Source organism: Nerophis lumbriciformis, linkage group LG17, assembly GCF_033978685.3.
Source record: "Nerophis lumbriciformis linkage group LG17, RoL_Nlum_v2.1, whole genome shotgun sequence".
Classification (NCBI taxonomy): Eukaryota; Metazoa; Chordata; class Actinopteri; order Syngnathiformes; family Syngnathidae; genus Nerophis; species Nerophis lumbriciformis.
This window is the reverse complement of record NC_084564.2, coordinates 39,987,196-40,004,688: the sequence shown is the minus strand read 5'-3', so window position 1 is coordinate 40,004,688 and position 17,493 is coordinate 39,987,196. Positions and strand designations below refer to the sequence as shown.

At 38.6% G+C, this 17,493-nt stretch overlaps 1 protein-coding gene across 1 annotated transcript in view; it reads right to left on the bottom strand.

The window, feature by feature from the left end:
- Positions 1-4,052: 4,052 nt before the first annotated feature.
- Positions 4,053-17,493, bottom strand: part of acad8 (acyl-CoA dehydrogenase family, member 8) — a 36,930-nt gene continuing 23,489 nt past the window's right edge. Inside the window, exons 8-11 of the mRNA XM_061972140.1 lie at positions 12,520-12,617; positions 12,302-12,454; positions 4,342-4,444; positions 4,053-4,264 (exon numbers count right to left, since the gene is read on the bottom strand). Coding sequence (XP_061828124.1) covers positions 4,209-4,264; positions 4,342-4,444; positions 12,302-12,454; positions 12,520-12,617 — 410 coding nt within the window. The 3' untranslated portion in view covers positions 4,053-4,208. The remainder of the gene's footprint in view (positions 4,265-4,341; positions 4,445-12,301; positions 12,455-12,519; positions 12,618-17,493) is intronic.

The window sequence follows — 17,493 nt, the reverse complement described above, 5'->3', positions numbered from 1 at the left end:
GTATTTGGCAAATTGTGAGTTCAAATATTTTATTTATTTTCTTTATTCACTTTTGATGTTTTTTTGCAAATTGGGAGTTAAAATATTTAATTTATTCACTTTTAATGTTTTTTTTGCAAATTGTGAGTTCAAATATTTTATTAATTCACTTTTAATGTTTTTTGCAAATTGTGAGTTCAAATATTTTATTTATTCACTTTTAATGTTTTTTGCAGTTTTAATCTTGACAGTGCCACATAAGATGTGTTTTAATTGATTTTTAAATGCGCCATAAAATAACCCCGTTTTAAAAAACTGTTGAGGTGTTTCAATGGTCAGTGGTGCGTAAAGTTCAAGTTAAAGTACCAATGATAGTCACACACACACACACATACTAGGTGTGGTGAAATGTGTCCTCTGTATTTGACTCATCCCCTTGTTCACCCCCTGTGAGGGGAGCAGTGAGCAGCAGCAGTGGCCGCGCCCGGGAATAATTTTTGGTGATTTAACCCCCAATTCCAACCTTTGATTGATTGAAACTTTTATTAGTAGATTGCCCAGTACAGTACATATTCCGTACAATTGACCACTAAATGGTAACACCCGAACAGGTTTTTCAACTTGTTTAAGTCGGGGTCCACGTTAATCAATTCATGCTGAGTGCCAAGCAGGGAGGTAATGGCTCCCATTTTTATAGTCTTTGGTATGACTCGGCCGGGGTTTGAACTCACAACCTCCCCATCTCAGGGCGGACACTCTAACCACTAGGCCACTGAGTAGGTGAGTAGTAGTAAATGTGTTTCTGTATGGTATTTCTCTAGCAATGGTCATGTGGTGACAAATGATGGTATTTTGAGAGGTAATCATTGAAGTCGGACATCACTGAAGGCCTAGGTGGGAAACGCACGGCCCGCCACTGCGTATAACAATCTCCCGACCAAGACCTCGGCATCAGCTGGAATTAAATAGCGAAGAATAAAAATAAAATAAGTTGCGGGGTCAACTACTCAGTGGCTTAGTGGTTAGAGTGTCCGTTCAAACCCCGGCCGAGTCATACCTAAGACTATAAAAATGGGAGCCATTACCTCCCCTTTGGCACTCAGCATCAAGGGTTGCAATTGGGGGTTAAATCACCAAAAATCATTTCCGGGCGCGGCCACCGCTGCTGCTCACTGCTCCCCTCACCTCCCAGGGGGTGAACAAGAGGATGGGTCAAATGCAGAGGACACATTTCACCACATCTAGTGTGTGTGTGTGACAATCATTGGTACTTTGAATAAATGATGTGGCGACCCACATAAAAGAATATGGTGGTTAACATAAAATGACACGGCGGGCCACTATACAGCGGTATAGCTCGGTTGGTAGAGCGGCCGTGCCAGCAACTTGAGGGTTCCAGGTTCGATTCCCGCTTCTGCCATCCTAGTCACTGCCGTTGTGTCCTTGGGCAAAACACTTTACCCACCTGCTCCCAGTGTCACCCACACTGGTTTAAATGTAACTTAGATATTGGGTTTCACTGTGTAAAAGCGCTATATAAATATAATTCACTTCACTTCACTGCAAAAACTGAAATCTAAGTAAGATTAAATATCTCAAATAAGGGTGATATTTGCTTATTTTCTGTCTGATAAGATAATTCTTCTCACTAAGCAGATTTTATGTTAGAGTGTTTTACTTGTTTTAAGTGTTTTGGTCCTAAATGATCTCAGTAAGATATTACAGCTTGTTGCTGAGATGTTATGACCTATATTGAGTAAAACATGCTTGGAACTAGAATATCAACAAGTATAAAACTACTTTTTTAAAGTAATCATTTCTTACTTCAAGCATGAAATAGAAAAAAATCATGATGGCGAGCACATATCATTATGTCAAGATAATGGCACTAGCATTTACTTCATTTAAGAATATTTTTTCATTTCATACAAGTTTTATTTAATAAAGAAATCTCTGAAGGCTGCCCCATACAACACATTTGGAAAATGGGAGGACTTTTTTGACTGCCCGTTGCCGTGGGATGCCATATTCAAACTAATCTATAAAACTACTATTGATGTGCAAAATCGTTATTTTCAAATTAAAATTATTTATAACTTCTTAGCCACGGGGAAAATGTTAAAATTATGGAATATGACAGAGTCAGATGACTGCCGATTTTGTTGTCAGGAGTCTGAATCCACACTGCATTTGTTTTGGTATTGTCATATTGTGTCTTCTTTTTGGGTGGAAGTTGAAAAAATGTGTTTAAGGATTGGTTTGTTTATGAAGCTTGATGTGGTTTCTGTTATTTTGGGAGAGTTCATTGACAATCATGATTTAATCAATTTAATTATAGTACTCGGTAAAAGGTTTATTTTTAAGGCCAGAAACAGATATTCACTTAGTATTACTTTCTTTAAAACATTTATTCAGTATTTTTTAACTTTAGAAAGTTACATGGTTGAAAACGATAATGATGCCAAAAAACATAAAAAAAGATGGGAAGTGCTCAAAGGCTTATGTTGAAAGTGTAATTATGTTTATAGATTATATGCTATCTGTTGTTGTATTCCCTAATTTTAAGTGACCTGAACATAATCTGGACTGTAAATACATTTTTTTTTTGTTGTTTGTTTTTTTTGAAAAGGTAATTTTGTTTATAGATTATATGCAATCTGTTGTGTTCCAATATGTTGTTTTTTTCAGTGTACATGAATGAAGGTGTGTCTTGCTGAACCCGACTTGAACATTATCTGGACTGGACCTGGTTTTTAAAAAAAAAACCTTTAAACGAAGCTAATTTCATTTACAACCAGGTCTGGTGAAGATAAGGTCCTTTTTTTTTCCTTTTTTTTTTTAGATAAGATAAATAAATCTTTTCTTGGATAAAAAAGAAAGTAAAACAATAAGGATAATTACATTAAAAAAAAAAAAAAAATAGTAATTAAATGAAAATGTTAGTGGACCAGCAGCAAACAATCAAGTGTGCTTCAGGGACTGTGTCCCTTGCAGAAGTGTTGTCCATGTTGTGGGAACCAGAATATTGGTAGCAGAAAGAAACAACCCCTTTTGTGTGAGTGGGTGTGAATGGGGGAGGGAGGGTTTTTTTTGGGGTTGATGCACTAGTTGAAAGTGTATCGTGTGTTTTTTTCTATGTTGATTTAATTTAAAAAAAAAAAAAAAAAGAATATTTTTCAACATATTGAGCAAAAAGGTCTTTTTTTTCTACCAAGAAAAGTGCACTTGTTATTAGTGAGAATATACTTATTTTAAGCTATTTTTGGGTTCATTGAGGTTAGCTGATTTTACTTGTTTAGGAAAGTCTTGACAAGCCAAATTTTCTTGCTCTATTTGCAGATCATTTTGCTGAGTTCAAGTCAAATACCCCTCATTTTTGTATTTTTTTTTCTTGTTTTTGAACACTGACTTTTTGCAGCGTAGGTGACGTAGCAGGTCAGATTTGGCCCCACGGGCCATGAGTTTGACACCTGTGGACTATGGAGAAAATGAAGTATTTCTGTAGAGAGGGAGAGAATCTTTCTGTGAATTTCAACAGGTTTCCAAAGCAAATTTTATTTGGAGTGCAATAACTATAAAACATATCAATATGCAATAAAAGTGCACAAATGTGCTATCATGGGGTCCAACATAGTAACAGCAACCAAACCAAAACAACAATATGATGTGTTATGAAACAGGACTTAGGCCAGTGGTTCTCAAATGGGGGTACACGTACCCCTGGGGGTACTTGAAGGTATGCCAAGGGGTACTTAAGATTTTTTTTAAATATTCTAAAAATAGCAACAATTCAAAAATCCTTTATAAATATAAATAATTTTTTCCAAATAGTTCACGAAAGACCACTACAAATGAGCAATATTTTGCACTGTTATACTATTTAATAAATCAGAAATTGATGACATAGTGCTGTATTTAACTTCTTTATCTCTTTTTTTCAACCAAAAATGCTTTGCTCTGATTAGGGGGTACTTGAATTAAAAACATTTTCACAGGGGGTACATCACTGAAAAAAGGTTGAGAATCACTGCATTAGGCTATTTTCTGTGATGTTACAGACTGGATTGCTTGGAGTGTAAGAGATAATGTCCATTCCTCCTCCTCATAATCCTGCTATATCTACAAATAAGTATTACAGACCCATCCCAACTTGACCTTTGTCACCTGTGCAGCGACTCGGCGTAATTAAAGATGAAGACCAACACGGTGGTCACCTTTCATACCTGGTGTCAGGACTCTGTCAGGAGACTACGGGAAATGATCATCCTCATCACCTCGTTTGTCCCTGGAAGTGAAAGGCAGAGAGGAAATGAAGGGTGACGTCACATGCGTCAGCGATGTCTTGTGTGAACGTCTGCTGACCTTCCAAGATCTGATGCACTCGGATGTCGCGGACAAACTGCTGCACGGCGTAGTCTTTGAGGTAGCCGTAGCCTCCGTGCATCTGGAGAGCCTGGTTGCAGATCTGATGCAAACAACCAAATAGCTGCAGTGTTTCATTAAATAAAGACATTTACAGTAAGGGTGCTGAATCCAAATATCCCCTGCTATATACAAAGTATTGTCACACAAATGCTATAAGTGACCAGACGTCCGAGATCAAAACTGGGAATATAATCCCAGAGAAGGGGGGAAAAAACAGTCAGCTATTTTTAAATTGAAGAAACAATATGATTAGGTTATATATACATGCGTATATTCTACATAAACAATGTATGAATACATTAGATATCTACATATCTTATAGACTGTATCTCTGTTGAGTTTATTCTGTATTGATATTTTGTATTACATTCTTCCCTTAAATGATCATGTTTAAAGGGGAACATTATCACCAGACCTATGTAAGCGTCAATATATACCTTGATGTTGCAGAAAAAAGACCTTTTTTTTTTTTTCAACCGATTTCCGAACTCTAAATGGGCGAATTTTGGCGAATTAAACGCCTTTCTATTATTCGCTCTCGTCACATCGGGAAGCAATCCGCCATTTTCTCAAACACCGAGTCAAATCAGCTCTGTTATTTTCCGTTTTTTCGACTGTTTTCCGTACCTTGGAGACATCATGCCTCGTCGGTGTGTTGTCGGAGGGTGTAACAACACGAACAGGGACGGATTCAAGTTGCACCAGTGGCCCAAAGATGCCAAAGTGGCAAGAAATCGGACGTTTGTTCCGCACACTTTACCGACGAAAGCTATGCTACGACAGAGATGGCAAGAATGTGTGGATATCCTGCGACACTCAAAGCAGATGCATTTCCAACCATAAAGTCAAAGAAATCTGCCGCCAGACCCCCATTGAATCTGCCGGAGTGTGTGAGCAATTCAGGGACAAAGGACCTCGCTAGCACGGCTAGCAATGGCGGCAGTTTGTTCCCGCAGACGAGCGAGCTAAACCCCCTGGATGTCTTGGCTCACACCGTCCCTTATGCCACCGAAGATGATCAAGAGAAGAATATCGACCCTAGCTTCCCTGGCCTGCTGACATCAACTCCAAAACTGGACAGATCAGCTTTCAGGAAAAGAGCGCGGATGAGGGTATGTCTACAGAATATATTAATTGATGAAAATTGGGCTGTCTGCACTCTCAAAGTGCATGTTGTTGCCAAATGTATTTCATATGCTGTAAACCTAGTTCATAGTTGTTAGTTTCCTTTAATGCCAAACAAACACATACCAATCGTTGGTTAGAAGGCGATCGCCGAATTCGTCCTCGCTTTCTCCCGTGTCGCTGGCTGTCGTGTCGGTTTCACTTGCATACGGTTCAAACCGATATGGCTCAATAGCTTCAGTTTCTTCTTCAATTTCGTTTTCGCTACCTGCCTCCACACTACAACCATCCGTTTCAATACATGCGTAATCTGTTGAATCTCTTAAACCGCTGAAATCTGAGTCTGAATCCGAGCTAATGTTGCTATAGCTTGCTGTTCTTTCCGCCATGTTTGTTTGTGTTGGCATCACTATGTGACATCACAGGAAAATGGACGGGTGTATATAACGATGGTTAAAATCAGGCACTTTGAAGCTTTTTTTAGGGATATTGCGTGATGGGTAAAATTTTGAAAAAAACTTCGAAAAATAAAATAAGCCACTGGGAACTCATTTTTAATGGTTTTAACCCTTCTGAAATTGTGATAATGTTCCCCTTTTAAAGTGATTGTTTTATATGTATTTTTTTTTGTAGGTCCCTTTGGATAAAAGCGTCTGCACATATTTATCACATATTTTGTCCCACACATTTCACGAAGGTGGGTTACACAAAATTGGGTTAGAAAACTTGTAGAATACTGTAGCCACTGTCCATCTGATTGTCTAGTTATATTACCCCCCCTACACAATCTGGACTGTGGTCCTAACTTTTACCTCTGTTGACTTTTACAAGCTTTATCTTCATCATTTATTTCAACTTTATGTTATTCAAGTATGACATTTTTAAATGTAATTAATTTCATTGACAAGCAATTCTATTATGGTCACACTCTTGTTTGCTAGCGGCTACGATTTCAATACTATTGAAGATCTTTGCTCCTTTTTTCACAAAATACAACCAATAGTACGTTAATGTTCAATCTTACTTGTGAAAAGTAATCCCCCGATTCCTATTTGAGCAGGAAAACGATGAACAGCATCTTTGTTTTCTACCCGTCAACTGTCACTTTAGGCTGCTCGCCGGCTCCTCGTCACCACTTCAAGATGGCGGCCCAATTTCTCGCGGCACAGCAGCCAATGCTGCGTCTACTTATAAGATGTCTATGGTAGCGACTGGCAAAGCTCTGTGTCTGTGCATTCAATGTGTAAACTAGCTGTTGGCCTTTGCCCACTGAGACAAAGATTGTGGACGACTGACAAGAAGATTCACTCTGTCGTTTAATTCTGCTATTGAAAAAACGCTGAGAGGTGCGATAATGGCTTTTTTGCCGATATTGTCCAACTCTTAATTACCGATCCCGATATATACAGTCGTGGAATGAACACATTATTATGCCTAATTTTGTTGTGATGCCCCGCTGGATGCATTAAACAATGTAACAAGGTTTTCCAAAATAAATCAACTCAAGTTATGGAAAAAAATGCCAACATGGCACTGCCATATTTATTATTGAAGTCACAAAGTGCATTTTTTTTTTTTTAAATGCCTCAAAACAGCAGCTTGGAATTTGGGACATGCTCTCCCTGAGATAATCCTGATACCCACTACAACTATGGGAAATACTATACTTTGACTTTCACAAAGTGCATTTTTTTTTTTTTTTTTTTTTTTAAACATGCCTCAAAACAACAGCTACAAAAACAATGAAGGCACACAGCTTCAGTCCAGAGTATACTAGAGCAATAAAGTAAACAATAACATACCGTATTTTTCGGAGTATAAGTCGCTCCGGAGTATAAGTTGCACCGGCCGAAAATGCATAATAAAGAAGGAAAAAAACATATGTAAGTCGCACTGGAGTATAAGTCTCATATTTTGGGGAAATGTATTTGATAAAAGCCAACACCAAGAATAGACATTTGAAAGGCAATTTAAAATAAATAAAGAATAGTGAACAACAGGCTGAATAAGTGTACGTTATATGAGGCATAAATAACCAACTGAGAACGTGCCTGGTATGTTAACGTAACATATTATGGTAAGAGTCATTCAAATAACTATAACATATAGAACATGCTATACGTTTACCAAACAATCTGTCACTCCTAATCGCTAAATCCCATGAAATCTTATACGTCTAGCACCGTAACACAACATAAACACAACAAAACAAATACCCAGAATCCCATGCAGCCCTAACTCTTCCAGGCTCTCCCCCCCCCCCCCCACCTTCCTCTGTGCGTCGGTAGGGGGGGGATGTAGCCTGCATGGGATTCTGGGTATTTGTTTTGTTGTGTTTATGTTGTGTTACGGTGCAGATGTTCTCCCGAAATGTGTTTGTCATTTTTGTTTGGTGTGGGTTCACAGTGTGGCGCATTATTAGTAAGAGTGTTAAAGTTTTTTTTATACCGCCACCGTCAGTGTAACCTGTGTGGTTGTTGACCAAGTATGCCTTGCTGTCACTTTAGTGTTCAAGCAGAAGCCCCATACAACGTGTGGCTGGGCCGGCACGTCGGTTGTAGTGAGCGCTAAATGCCGAATCATCACGGCACGTTCGAGAGAATAGTTGCCCTGAAATTCGTAGTACGCCGGAATAATCGACAGACTACGGCTTGTCAAGTATGACGCTGTCAAGCGTCATTCATATAAAACCCGCGGGCCGCACTAACATTACATTTTCATGTTAAGGTGCGGGCCGCGTGTCTGAGACCCTTGGTTAATACATAGCACAAAGCAAAAAAAAAACTTCGTAAACAGTGTTATTTCATGTTAAATTTCAAAAGATTTTTGTGGCTCCCATTGTTTACTTTAATTTGTGAAACTGGTCAAAATGGCTCTTTGACTGGTAAAGGTTGCCGACCCCTATTCTAGTCTCTTACGTGAATGAGATCAATAATATTATTTGATATTTTACGCTAATGTGTTAATAATTTCACACAAGTCGCTCCTGAGTATAAGTCGCACCCCCGGCCAAACTATGGAAAAAAACTGCGACTTATAGTCCGAAAAATACGGTAGTCCTCATTTAGTGCAAGACTGCCTGGCATACTGTATAACAGGGAATTATAAACTGGGTTCAATCTGCTCTGCTCTAATGTATTTGTATGAGTAACACAAATGTGCTGCAAGCTAGTGGTGAGTGCTTGAAGTGGCTTAGCAGTCAGCCAGAGCTTCTGAAATGCTGCGTTGAAACTAGGGATGTCCCGATCCGATATTTGGATCGTATCGGCTGCCGATATTTGCCAAAAATTGCGTATCGGCAAGGCATGGGAAAATGCCGATCTAGATCCAGTTTAAAAAAAAACTCCGGTCCGTGTTTTCCAACGCACCGATTTAAATAATACATTCCACTTTTCTGCTGCTCCGTAATTTCTGTTCCGCATTTTCCAACACACCTTCAACACATCCACAGGTCTGTGAATTCTCACGCAGTTGCTTTTAGCTGCTGGCATTACACGACAGGCTCTTCTCACTCTTTCCTGTGTCTCCCTCTCACAGACAGCAAGTGCACCTTCTTACACACGTCACATACTGTCACGTCATACGTCACATACTGTCATGTCATACGTCACATACGTATACGTCCTCCCCGAGCAGAGAGGTCGCAGCATGGCTAACGTTAGCTGTGATGCTAGCGCAGCCGTGAGAGCAACGCTCCCTCTAAGGTGCTCGCATGTGGAATTGCGCACTGTTTAAGCGTCCTCTGCGCATAGCAAATCTATGCCACGCACAAAATCAAATAAAAAAATAAGCGCATAACAATTTTCGACACACGGACACGACAGAGAAAACAGTTTTCGTCATCATTGTTCAAATATTGTGACGTCTGTCGAGACGCTTATCTCCATTCGGTGCCACACGCCCACACCATCAAAATGCAGAGGCAAAAATTTCCACACCAACACCCTATGAAAAAATTAGTGATTTTTTTAGTTGTGATTTCCTTCTCTGCATGAAAGTTTAAAAGTAGCATATATTAATGCAGTATGAAGAAGAATGTTTTAATGTAGACATGCAAGCCTTGAAAGAAAATGTTGAAAATCAAGACTACATTTCCTGCAAATGGGTGCATTTCTACCCTATATTTTAACTTTAGATTTATCCTCATATCAAACTCTTTTGGCTGTCTTTTTGACACTTACATCCGGCGCCGCCCTCCACACCCTGGATTATAAATAATGTAAATAATTCAATGTGATTATCTTGTGTGATGACTGTATTATGACGATAGTATATATCTGATAGTATATATCTGTATCATGAATCAATTTAAGTGGACCCCGACTTAAACAAGTTGAAAAACTTATTGGGGTGTTACCATTTAGTGGTCAATTGTACGGAATATGTACTTCACTGTGCAACCTACTAATAAAAGTCTCAATCAATCAATCAAAACACATAGAATCATCATACTGCTGTGATTATATGCATCAAGTGTTCATTCAAGGCTAAGGCAAAATATCGAGATATATATCGTGTATCGCAATATGGCCTTAAAATATCGCAATATTAAAAAAAAGGCCATATCGCCCAGCCCTAGTTCAATGATGCCATTTCTGTTTATCATCTATAATTTTGTCTATTTTGTGATTATGCTTGAATAAACCGGTCAGTTTCTTGCTACCAACCATTGTGTATTATTCAAACTCCCCTAATTCAGCTGGCTAGTTGTTATCAAGAGTACTAAAACCCTTTTCAACATGATTCTGACAACTAAGTAGGCTAAATAACTTTAAACTTTAATACATGCTCGGATAGGCCGGCATCGGTCAGTATCGGTATCGGATCGGAAGTGCAAAAACCTGGATCGGGACATCCCTAGTTGAGACGTCTTGGTTCCTCCTCGCATAACCAACTTTTTGCAGTCATTGCAAATTGCCAATTTTTTATCCGTCAGACACACTTTAAAATAATCGCAAACCATAGACATGGTGTCGTTTAGTCAGTCACCGAGCTCGCTTGTTAGCCACGGCTACAGCACAGGCAACAACACACTCTTGTTGTTGTTATGCTGCGCTCGCGGCGGTTTGATGAGGTCATCAAGCGTCGCCAGTAAACCTCTCATGCTGCAGTCGTGCTGCAACTCCTGTGTTGTGTGTGGGAGAGAGGAGGGGCTGCTGACTGGGAGACGCAACTGCTCTGTACTGCTCCTTACGTCCGTGTTTTACCGGATATATATATTCATTTTACTTTTTGAAACCGATACCGATAATTTCCGATATTACATTTTAAAGCATTTATCGGCCGACAATATCGGCAAGCCGATATTATCGGACATCTCTAGCTGAGAGTGATGCGCAGAGTGAACCCTCTTGGATTCTGTTTTCAAGCAAGAGACAAATAAATCACACAGACAAAAATGCCTATATCAATTTTTCAAGCTCATTTTCATTCATTGTTTGAGTCATTAATTTATTGATTAGGCCTAGACCTTTATATGAAGTTGCGGACTCCTGAGAGTTCATATTAATGTCTTGGTTATCCATAAATGATGAAGGGCACCTAGAGTAGTACTCATAACTAGAGATGTCTGATAATATCGGACTGCCGATATTATCGGTCGATAAATGCTTTAAAATGTAATATCGGAAATTATCGGTATCGGTTTCAAAAAGTAAAATGTATGACTTTTTTAAACGCCGCAGTGTACACGGACGTAGGGAGAAGTACAGAGCGCCAATAAACCTTAAAGGCACTGCCTTTACGTGCCGGCCCAATCACATAATATCTACGGCTTTTCACACACACAAGTGAATGCAAGTCATACTTGGTCAACAGCCATACAGGTCACACTGAGGGTGGCCGTATGAACAACTTTAACACTGTTACAAATATGCGCCACACTGTGAACTCACACCAAACAAGAATGACAAACACATTTCGGGAGAACATCCGCACCGTTACACAACAGAACAAATACCCAGAACCCCTTGCAGCACTAACTCTTCTGGGACGCTACAATATACACCTCCCGCTCCCCCTACCCCCCCACCTCAACCTCCTCATGCTCTCTCAGGGAGAGCATGTCCCAAATTCCAAGCTGCTGTTTTGAGGCATTGTTAAAAAAAATGATGCACTTTGTGACTTCAATAATAAATATGGCAGTGCCATGTTGGCATTTTTTTCCATAACTTGAGTTGATTTATTTTGGAAAACCTTGTTACATTGTTTAATGCATCCAGCGGGGCATCACAACAAAATTAGGCATAATAATGTGTTAATTCCACCACTGTATATATCGGTATCGGTTGATATCGGAATCGGTAATTAAGAGTTGGACAATATCGGATATCGGCAAAAAAAAGCCATTATCGGACATCTTTAAAAAAAATTAAAAATAATGCACTTTGTGAAAGTCAAAGTATAGTATTTCCTATAGTTGTAGTGGGTATCAGGAATATCTCATGGACAGCATGTCCCAAATTCCAAGCTGCTGTTTTGAGGCATGTTAAAAAAAAAATTGCACTTTGTGACTTCAATAATAAATATGGCAGTGCCATGTTGGCATTTTTTTCCATAACTTGAGTTGATTTATTTTGAAAAACCTTGTTACATTGTTTAATGCATCCAGCGGGGCATCACAACAAAATTAGGCATAATAATGTGTTAATTCCACGACTATATATATAGGGATCGGTTGATATCGGTAATTAAGAGTTGGACAATATCGGCAAAAAAGCCATTATCGGACATCTCTACTCATAACATAACTCATTATTGACAAAAGACTTACATCGAAGCACTCATCCGTAGCAAAGAGCTTGGCCATGGAACAAAGCGCGACGGCGTCCGGCCGACCCTCCTGAAGTGCTACTGCGGCTTCACGCACCAGAAGACGAGACGCCACCAACTTGGTAGCCATTTCTGCCAGTTTGAACTGTAGAAACTAGGCACAGAATGCAGACGATGACTGGGAGGTTCACACTCACGTTGGCATTGCTTCTGACTGACCTGGTTGTTGGACAGAGTCTCCCCAAACTGCTTGCGCACCAACAGGTGATCCCGAGCAAGCTGCACAGAAGCATGGGCAGCACCCAGGGAACAAGATGCTGAAACGTGTCAGACATTATTTTAATCACAAATGTAGGACAACATGTAACTAAGAGTATCAGTGACACACTAAGGGGGGAAATGAGAGGATACGAGCAGAATAAAGTTGTACTTTCACAACAATATAGCAGTGATTCTACTAGAGCAGGGGTCGGCAACCTTTACCAGTCAAAGAGCCATTTTGACCAGTTTCACAAATTATAGAAAACAATGGGAGCCGCAAATTTTTTGGGAAATTTTAAATGAAATAACACTGCATACGAAGTTGTTTTTTTTGCTTTGTGCTATGTATAACCAGGGGTCTCAGACACGCTGCCCACACCTTTATGTGGAATTTGAATGGCGCTTGTCAGCGTCATGCGTGCCGTGATAGTACAGCATATAGCACCCACTACAGTCAGCGTGCCTGATCAGCCACACGTTGTATGGGGCTTTCGCTTTACTCACGTAGGCAACAGCAAGGCATACTTGGTCAACAACCACACAGCTCACACTGACGGTGGCGGTATAAAAAAAAACAAAAAACTTTAACACTCTTACTAATAATGCGCCACACTGTGAACCCACACCAAACAAGAATGACAAACAAATTTCGGGAGAACATCTGCACCGTAACACAACAGGACAAATACCCAGAATCCCATGCAGCTCTAACTCTTCCGGGTTGATGTGTGAGGGAGCAGGGTGGGGGCGGGGTTTGGTGGTAGCAAGAGTGTATAATGTAGCCCGGAAGAGTCAGGGTTGCATGGGATTCTGGGTGTTTGTTCTGTTGTGTTTATGTTGTGTTAAGGTGCAGATGTTCTCCCGAAATGTGTTTGTCATTCTTGTTTGGTTCAAAGTGTGGCGCATTATTAGTAAGAGTGTTAAAGTTGTTTTATATGACCACCGTCAGTGTAACCTGTGTGGCTGTTGACCAAGTATGCCTTGCTGTCACGTACGTCTGCAGGCAAAAGATGTGTATTGTATAACATGTGTTGGACTGGCACTCTATTAATACAGATTGTAAAGGGCGCCAAATGTTGTACCATTATGGCACACCCTTATTATAGCCGTAAGGGTGAAAATCGGTGAATATTAATCCCGGGAGCTTTCTGCGAGAGGCACTGAATTCCGGAAGTCTCACGGGAAAATTGGGGGGTTCAGCAAGTAAGCTGCTGAGCCGCATCAGAGTGATCAAAGAGCCGCATGCGGCTCCGGAGCCGCGGGTTGCCGACCCCTGTACTAGAGGAAGTTTGCAATGTTATAGGAATTAAGTTGTAGTATGAAGAAAAAGACAAATTATGTGGATTTATTGTGTGGATGCTCCAAAACATTCACACATATATGGTTTTCTACACTAAAATGAATCTATTTATTCTTCGTCTACTTCTTCAGATTTTGGCGCGGTCTGCCTTCCACAATTTTCACCCGATTCAAACCGTTCCAACTTCAAACTGTTCAGCGTATTTGGGAATCGCAGGCTTTCCCTTGAAGAATTTCAGGTTTCCCGGGACATTTTTCCCATTCAAAATGAGTTGGCCATTTTTCAAACTTCCACAATTCCCACATTTTCACCCGATTCAAACCGTTCCAACTTCAAACTGTTCAGCCTGTTCGGGAATGGCGAAATTTTCCTTGACAAATTCCAAAAATTGTATTAAAGAATTTTGGGAAAACCGGGGAATTTTCCAGTTCAAAAAAACAACTTAGTTTTTTGTCCTGATTAAGAGGAATGTTTGGATGGTGGAATGGTTGAAGTGGGTTGAAAAATGTGGAAGGAGTAGTCGCCAGAAAAAAGGGTCAAAAATTGGTTTAAAAAAAAAGGGAATTCTGGGAATTCCTGGAAAAAAAATTAATTTGGAAAAATTATAATTTGAACGTCCATAATGAGTGGAATATGTTCCCCAAAATCCCCAAATATCCATGAAATTCCCATTGATATGAATGAAACATTTTTCAAAGTTTCACAATTCCCACATTTTTCATCCGACAAAAAACTAAGTTGTTTTTTGAACTGGAAAATTTCCCGGTTTTCCCGAAATTCTTTAATACCATATCTCAAATAAAAATGTTACATTTCTCGACCGATTTGAAAAATTCCAAAACCAACCATTTCAACTCATTCAGAACATTCAAGTCTTTTAACATTTTCCCAAAAATTCCCAAATATCCATGAAATTCCCATTGATATGAATTAAACATTTTTCAAAGTTTCACAATTCCCACATTTTTCATCCGATTCAAACTGTTCCAACTTCAAACTGTTCCAGCTATTCTGGAATCGCAGGCTTTCTCTTGAAAAAATCAAAGAATTCGCAGATTTCCCAGAATTTCAGGTTTCCCGGGACATTTTTCCCATTCAAAATGATTTGAGCATTTTTCAAACTTCCACCATTTCCACATTTTTCAACCGATTCAAACCATTCTACCTTCAACATATTCCACTCATCATGGACGTTCAAATTATAATTTTTCCAAGTTAGAATAAAATTCCAGGAATTCCCAGAATTCCCTTTTTTTTTTTAAAACCAATTTTTGACCCTTTTTTCTGGCGACTACTCCTTCCACATTTTTCAACCCACTTCAACCGTTCCACCATCCAAACATTCCTCTTAATCAGGACAAAAAACTAAGTTGTTTTTTGAACTGGAAAATTTCCCGGTTTTCCCGAAATTCTTTAATACCATATCTCAAATAAAAATGTTAAATTTCTCGACCGATTTGAAAAATTCCAACACCAACCATTTCAACTCATTCAGAACATAAATGTCTTAACAATTTCCCCCAAATCCCCAAATATCCATGAAATTCCCATTGATATGAATGAAACATTTTGCAAAGTTTCACAATTCCCACATTTTTCATCCGATTCAAACTGTTCCAACTTCAAACTGTTCAGGCTATTCGGGAATGGCAAGCTTTCCCTTGAAAAAATCCAAAAATTTGCAGATTTCCCAGAATTCCAGGTTTTCCTGGGACATTTTTCTCATTCAAAATGAGTTGGCCATTTTTCAAACTTCCACCATTTCCACATTTTTCAACCGATTCAAACCATTCCACCTTCAACATATTCCACTCATTATGGACGTTCAAATTATAATTTTTCCAAGTTAAAATAAATTCCAGGAATTCCCAGAATTCCCTTTTTTTAAACCAATCTTTGACCCTTTTTTCTGGCGACTACTCCTTCCACATTTTTCAACCCACTTCAACCATTCCACCATCCAAACATTCCTCTTAATCAGGACAAAAAACAAAGTTGTTTTTTGAACTGGAAAATTTCCCGGTTTTCCCGAAATTCTTTAATACCATTTCTCAAATAAAAATGTTACATTTCTCGACCGATTTGAAAAATTCCAACACCAACCACTTCAACTCATTCAGAACATTCAAATCTTTTAACATTTTCCCAAAAATTCCCAAATATCCATGAAATTCCCATTGATATGAATGAAACATTTTTCAAAGTTTCACAATTCCCACATTTTTCATCCGATTCAAACTGTTCCAACTTCAAACTGTTCAGGCTATTCGGGAATCGCAAGCTTTCCCTTGAAAAAATCCAAAAATTTGCAGCTTTCCCAGAATTCCAGGTTTTCCTGGGACATTTTTCTCATTCAAAATGAGTTGGCCATTTTTCAAACTTCCACCATTTCCACATTTTTCAACCGATTCAAACCATTCCACCTTCAACATATCCCACTCATTATGGACATTTAAACTATAATTTTTCCAACTTCAAAAAAATTCCAGGAATTCTCAGAATTCCCTTTTTTTCAAACCAATTTTCGACCCTTTTTTGTGGTGACTACTCCTTCCACATTTTTCAACCCACTTCAACCGTTCCACCATCCAAACATTCCTCTTAATCAGGACAAAAAACAAAGCTGTTTTTTTAACTGGAATATTTCCCGGTTTTCCCCAAATTCCTTAATACCATTTCTCAATTTAAAAATGTTACTACTTCAACATTTCTCGACCATTTCAACTCATTCAGAACATTCAAAAAATTCCCGAAATTCCCAAATTTCCTAGAAATTCCCATTGATATGAATGGGACATTTTTCAAAGTTCCAAAATTCCCACATTTTTCATCCGATTCAAACCAAAATATTCAGCCTGTTCAAAATGGTGTGCTCTGACAATTTTTTTTTTTAAATCCCGGATTTCCAAGAATTCCCAGTTTTCAGGGACATTTTCCCCATTCAAAATGAGTTGTCCATTTTTTAAACTTCCACAATTTGCAAATTTTTCAACCTAAATCATTCCAAAATCAACACATTCCACTCATCCAACTAACACTTTCCCAAGTTCCAAACCAAATTCAGTTTTTCCTGAAAATTCAAACTCTTCAACATTCAAACTATTCTTACATTCAGACTACATTCTGTCAGCATTTTAGTTCAACTTCCGCATTGGAGCATTCACACGCAATTGCCTCGTCTAGTTTTCCAAATAATATTTGTTTGACAGAATTTCGGTTGTAGTTTGACGAGGAAAAAAGTTTTGTACAAAAAATGTAAGTGGAATTACTGCAAGAAAAAAGTGGTAGTATGGAGGGCAAATGGTGTCCGTTTGAGGGTCAATCAATCAATCAATCAATCTTTATTTATATAGGGTCAAAATATTCTTATGCAAATCAAGTAATATGAGAAACAAAGTCAGAGTAAAATTTAATTTTATGAGAATAAGGTAAAACAGTACAAATGTATTAAAATACAAGCATTTTTTTTTATATTTTAAAAATAAAAATGCCTTAATTCCAGGAGACACTGTTGTAATTTATAACAAAACAAAAAAAGCATGAATAAACTTGTAAAATGAGTTTTTAAAAAGTCAGTATTATACAGTAAAATAAAGTGTAATATGGAGGAAAATGGCCATTGCTATGGCTTG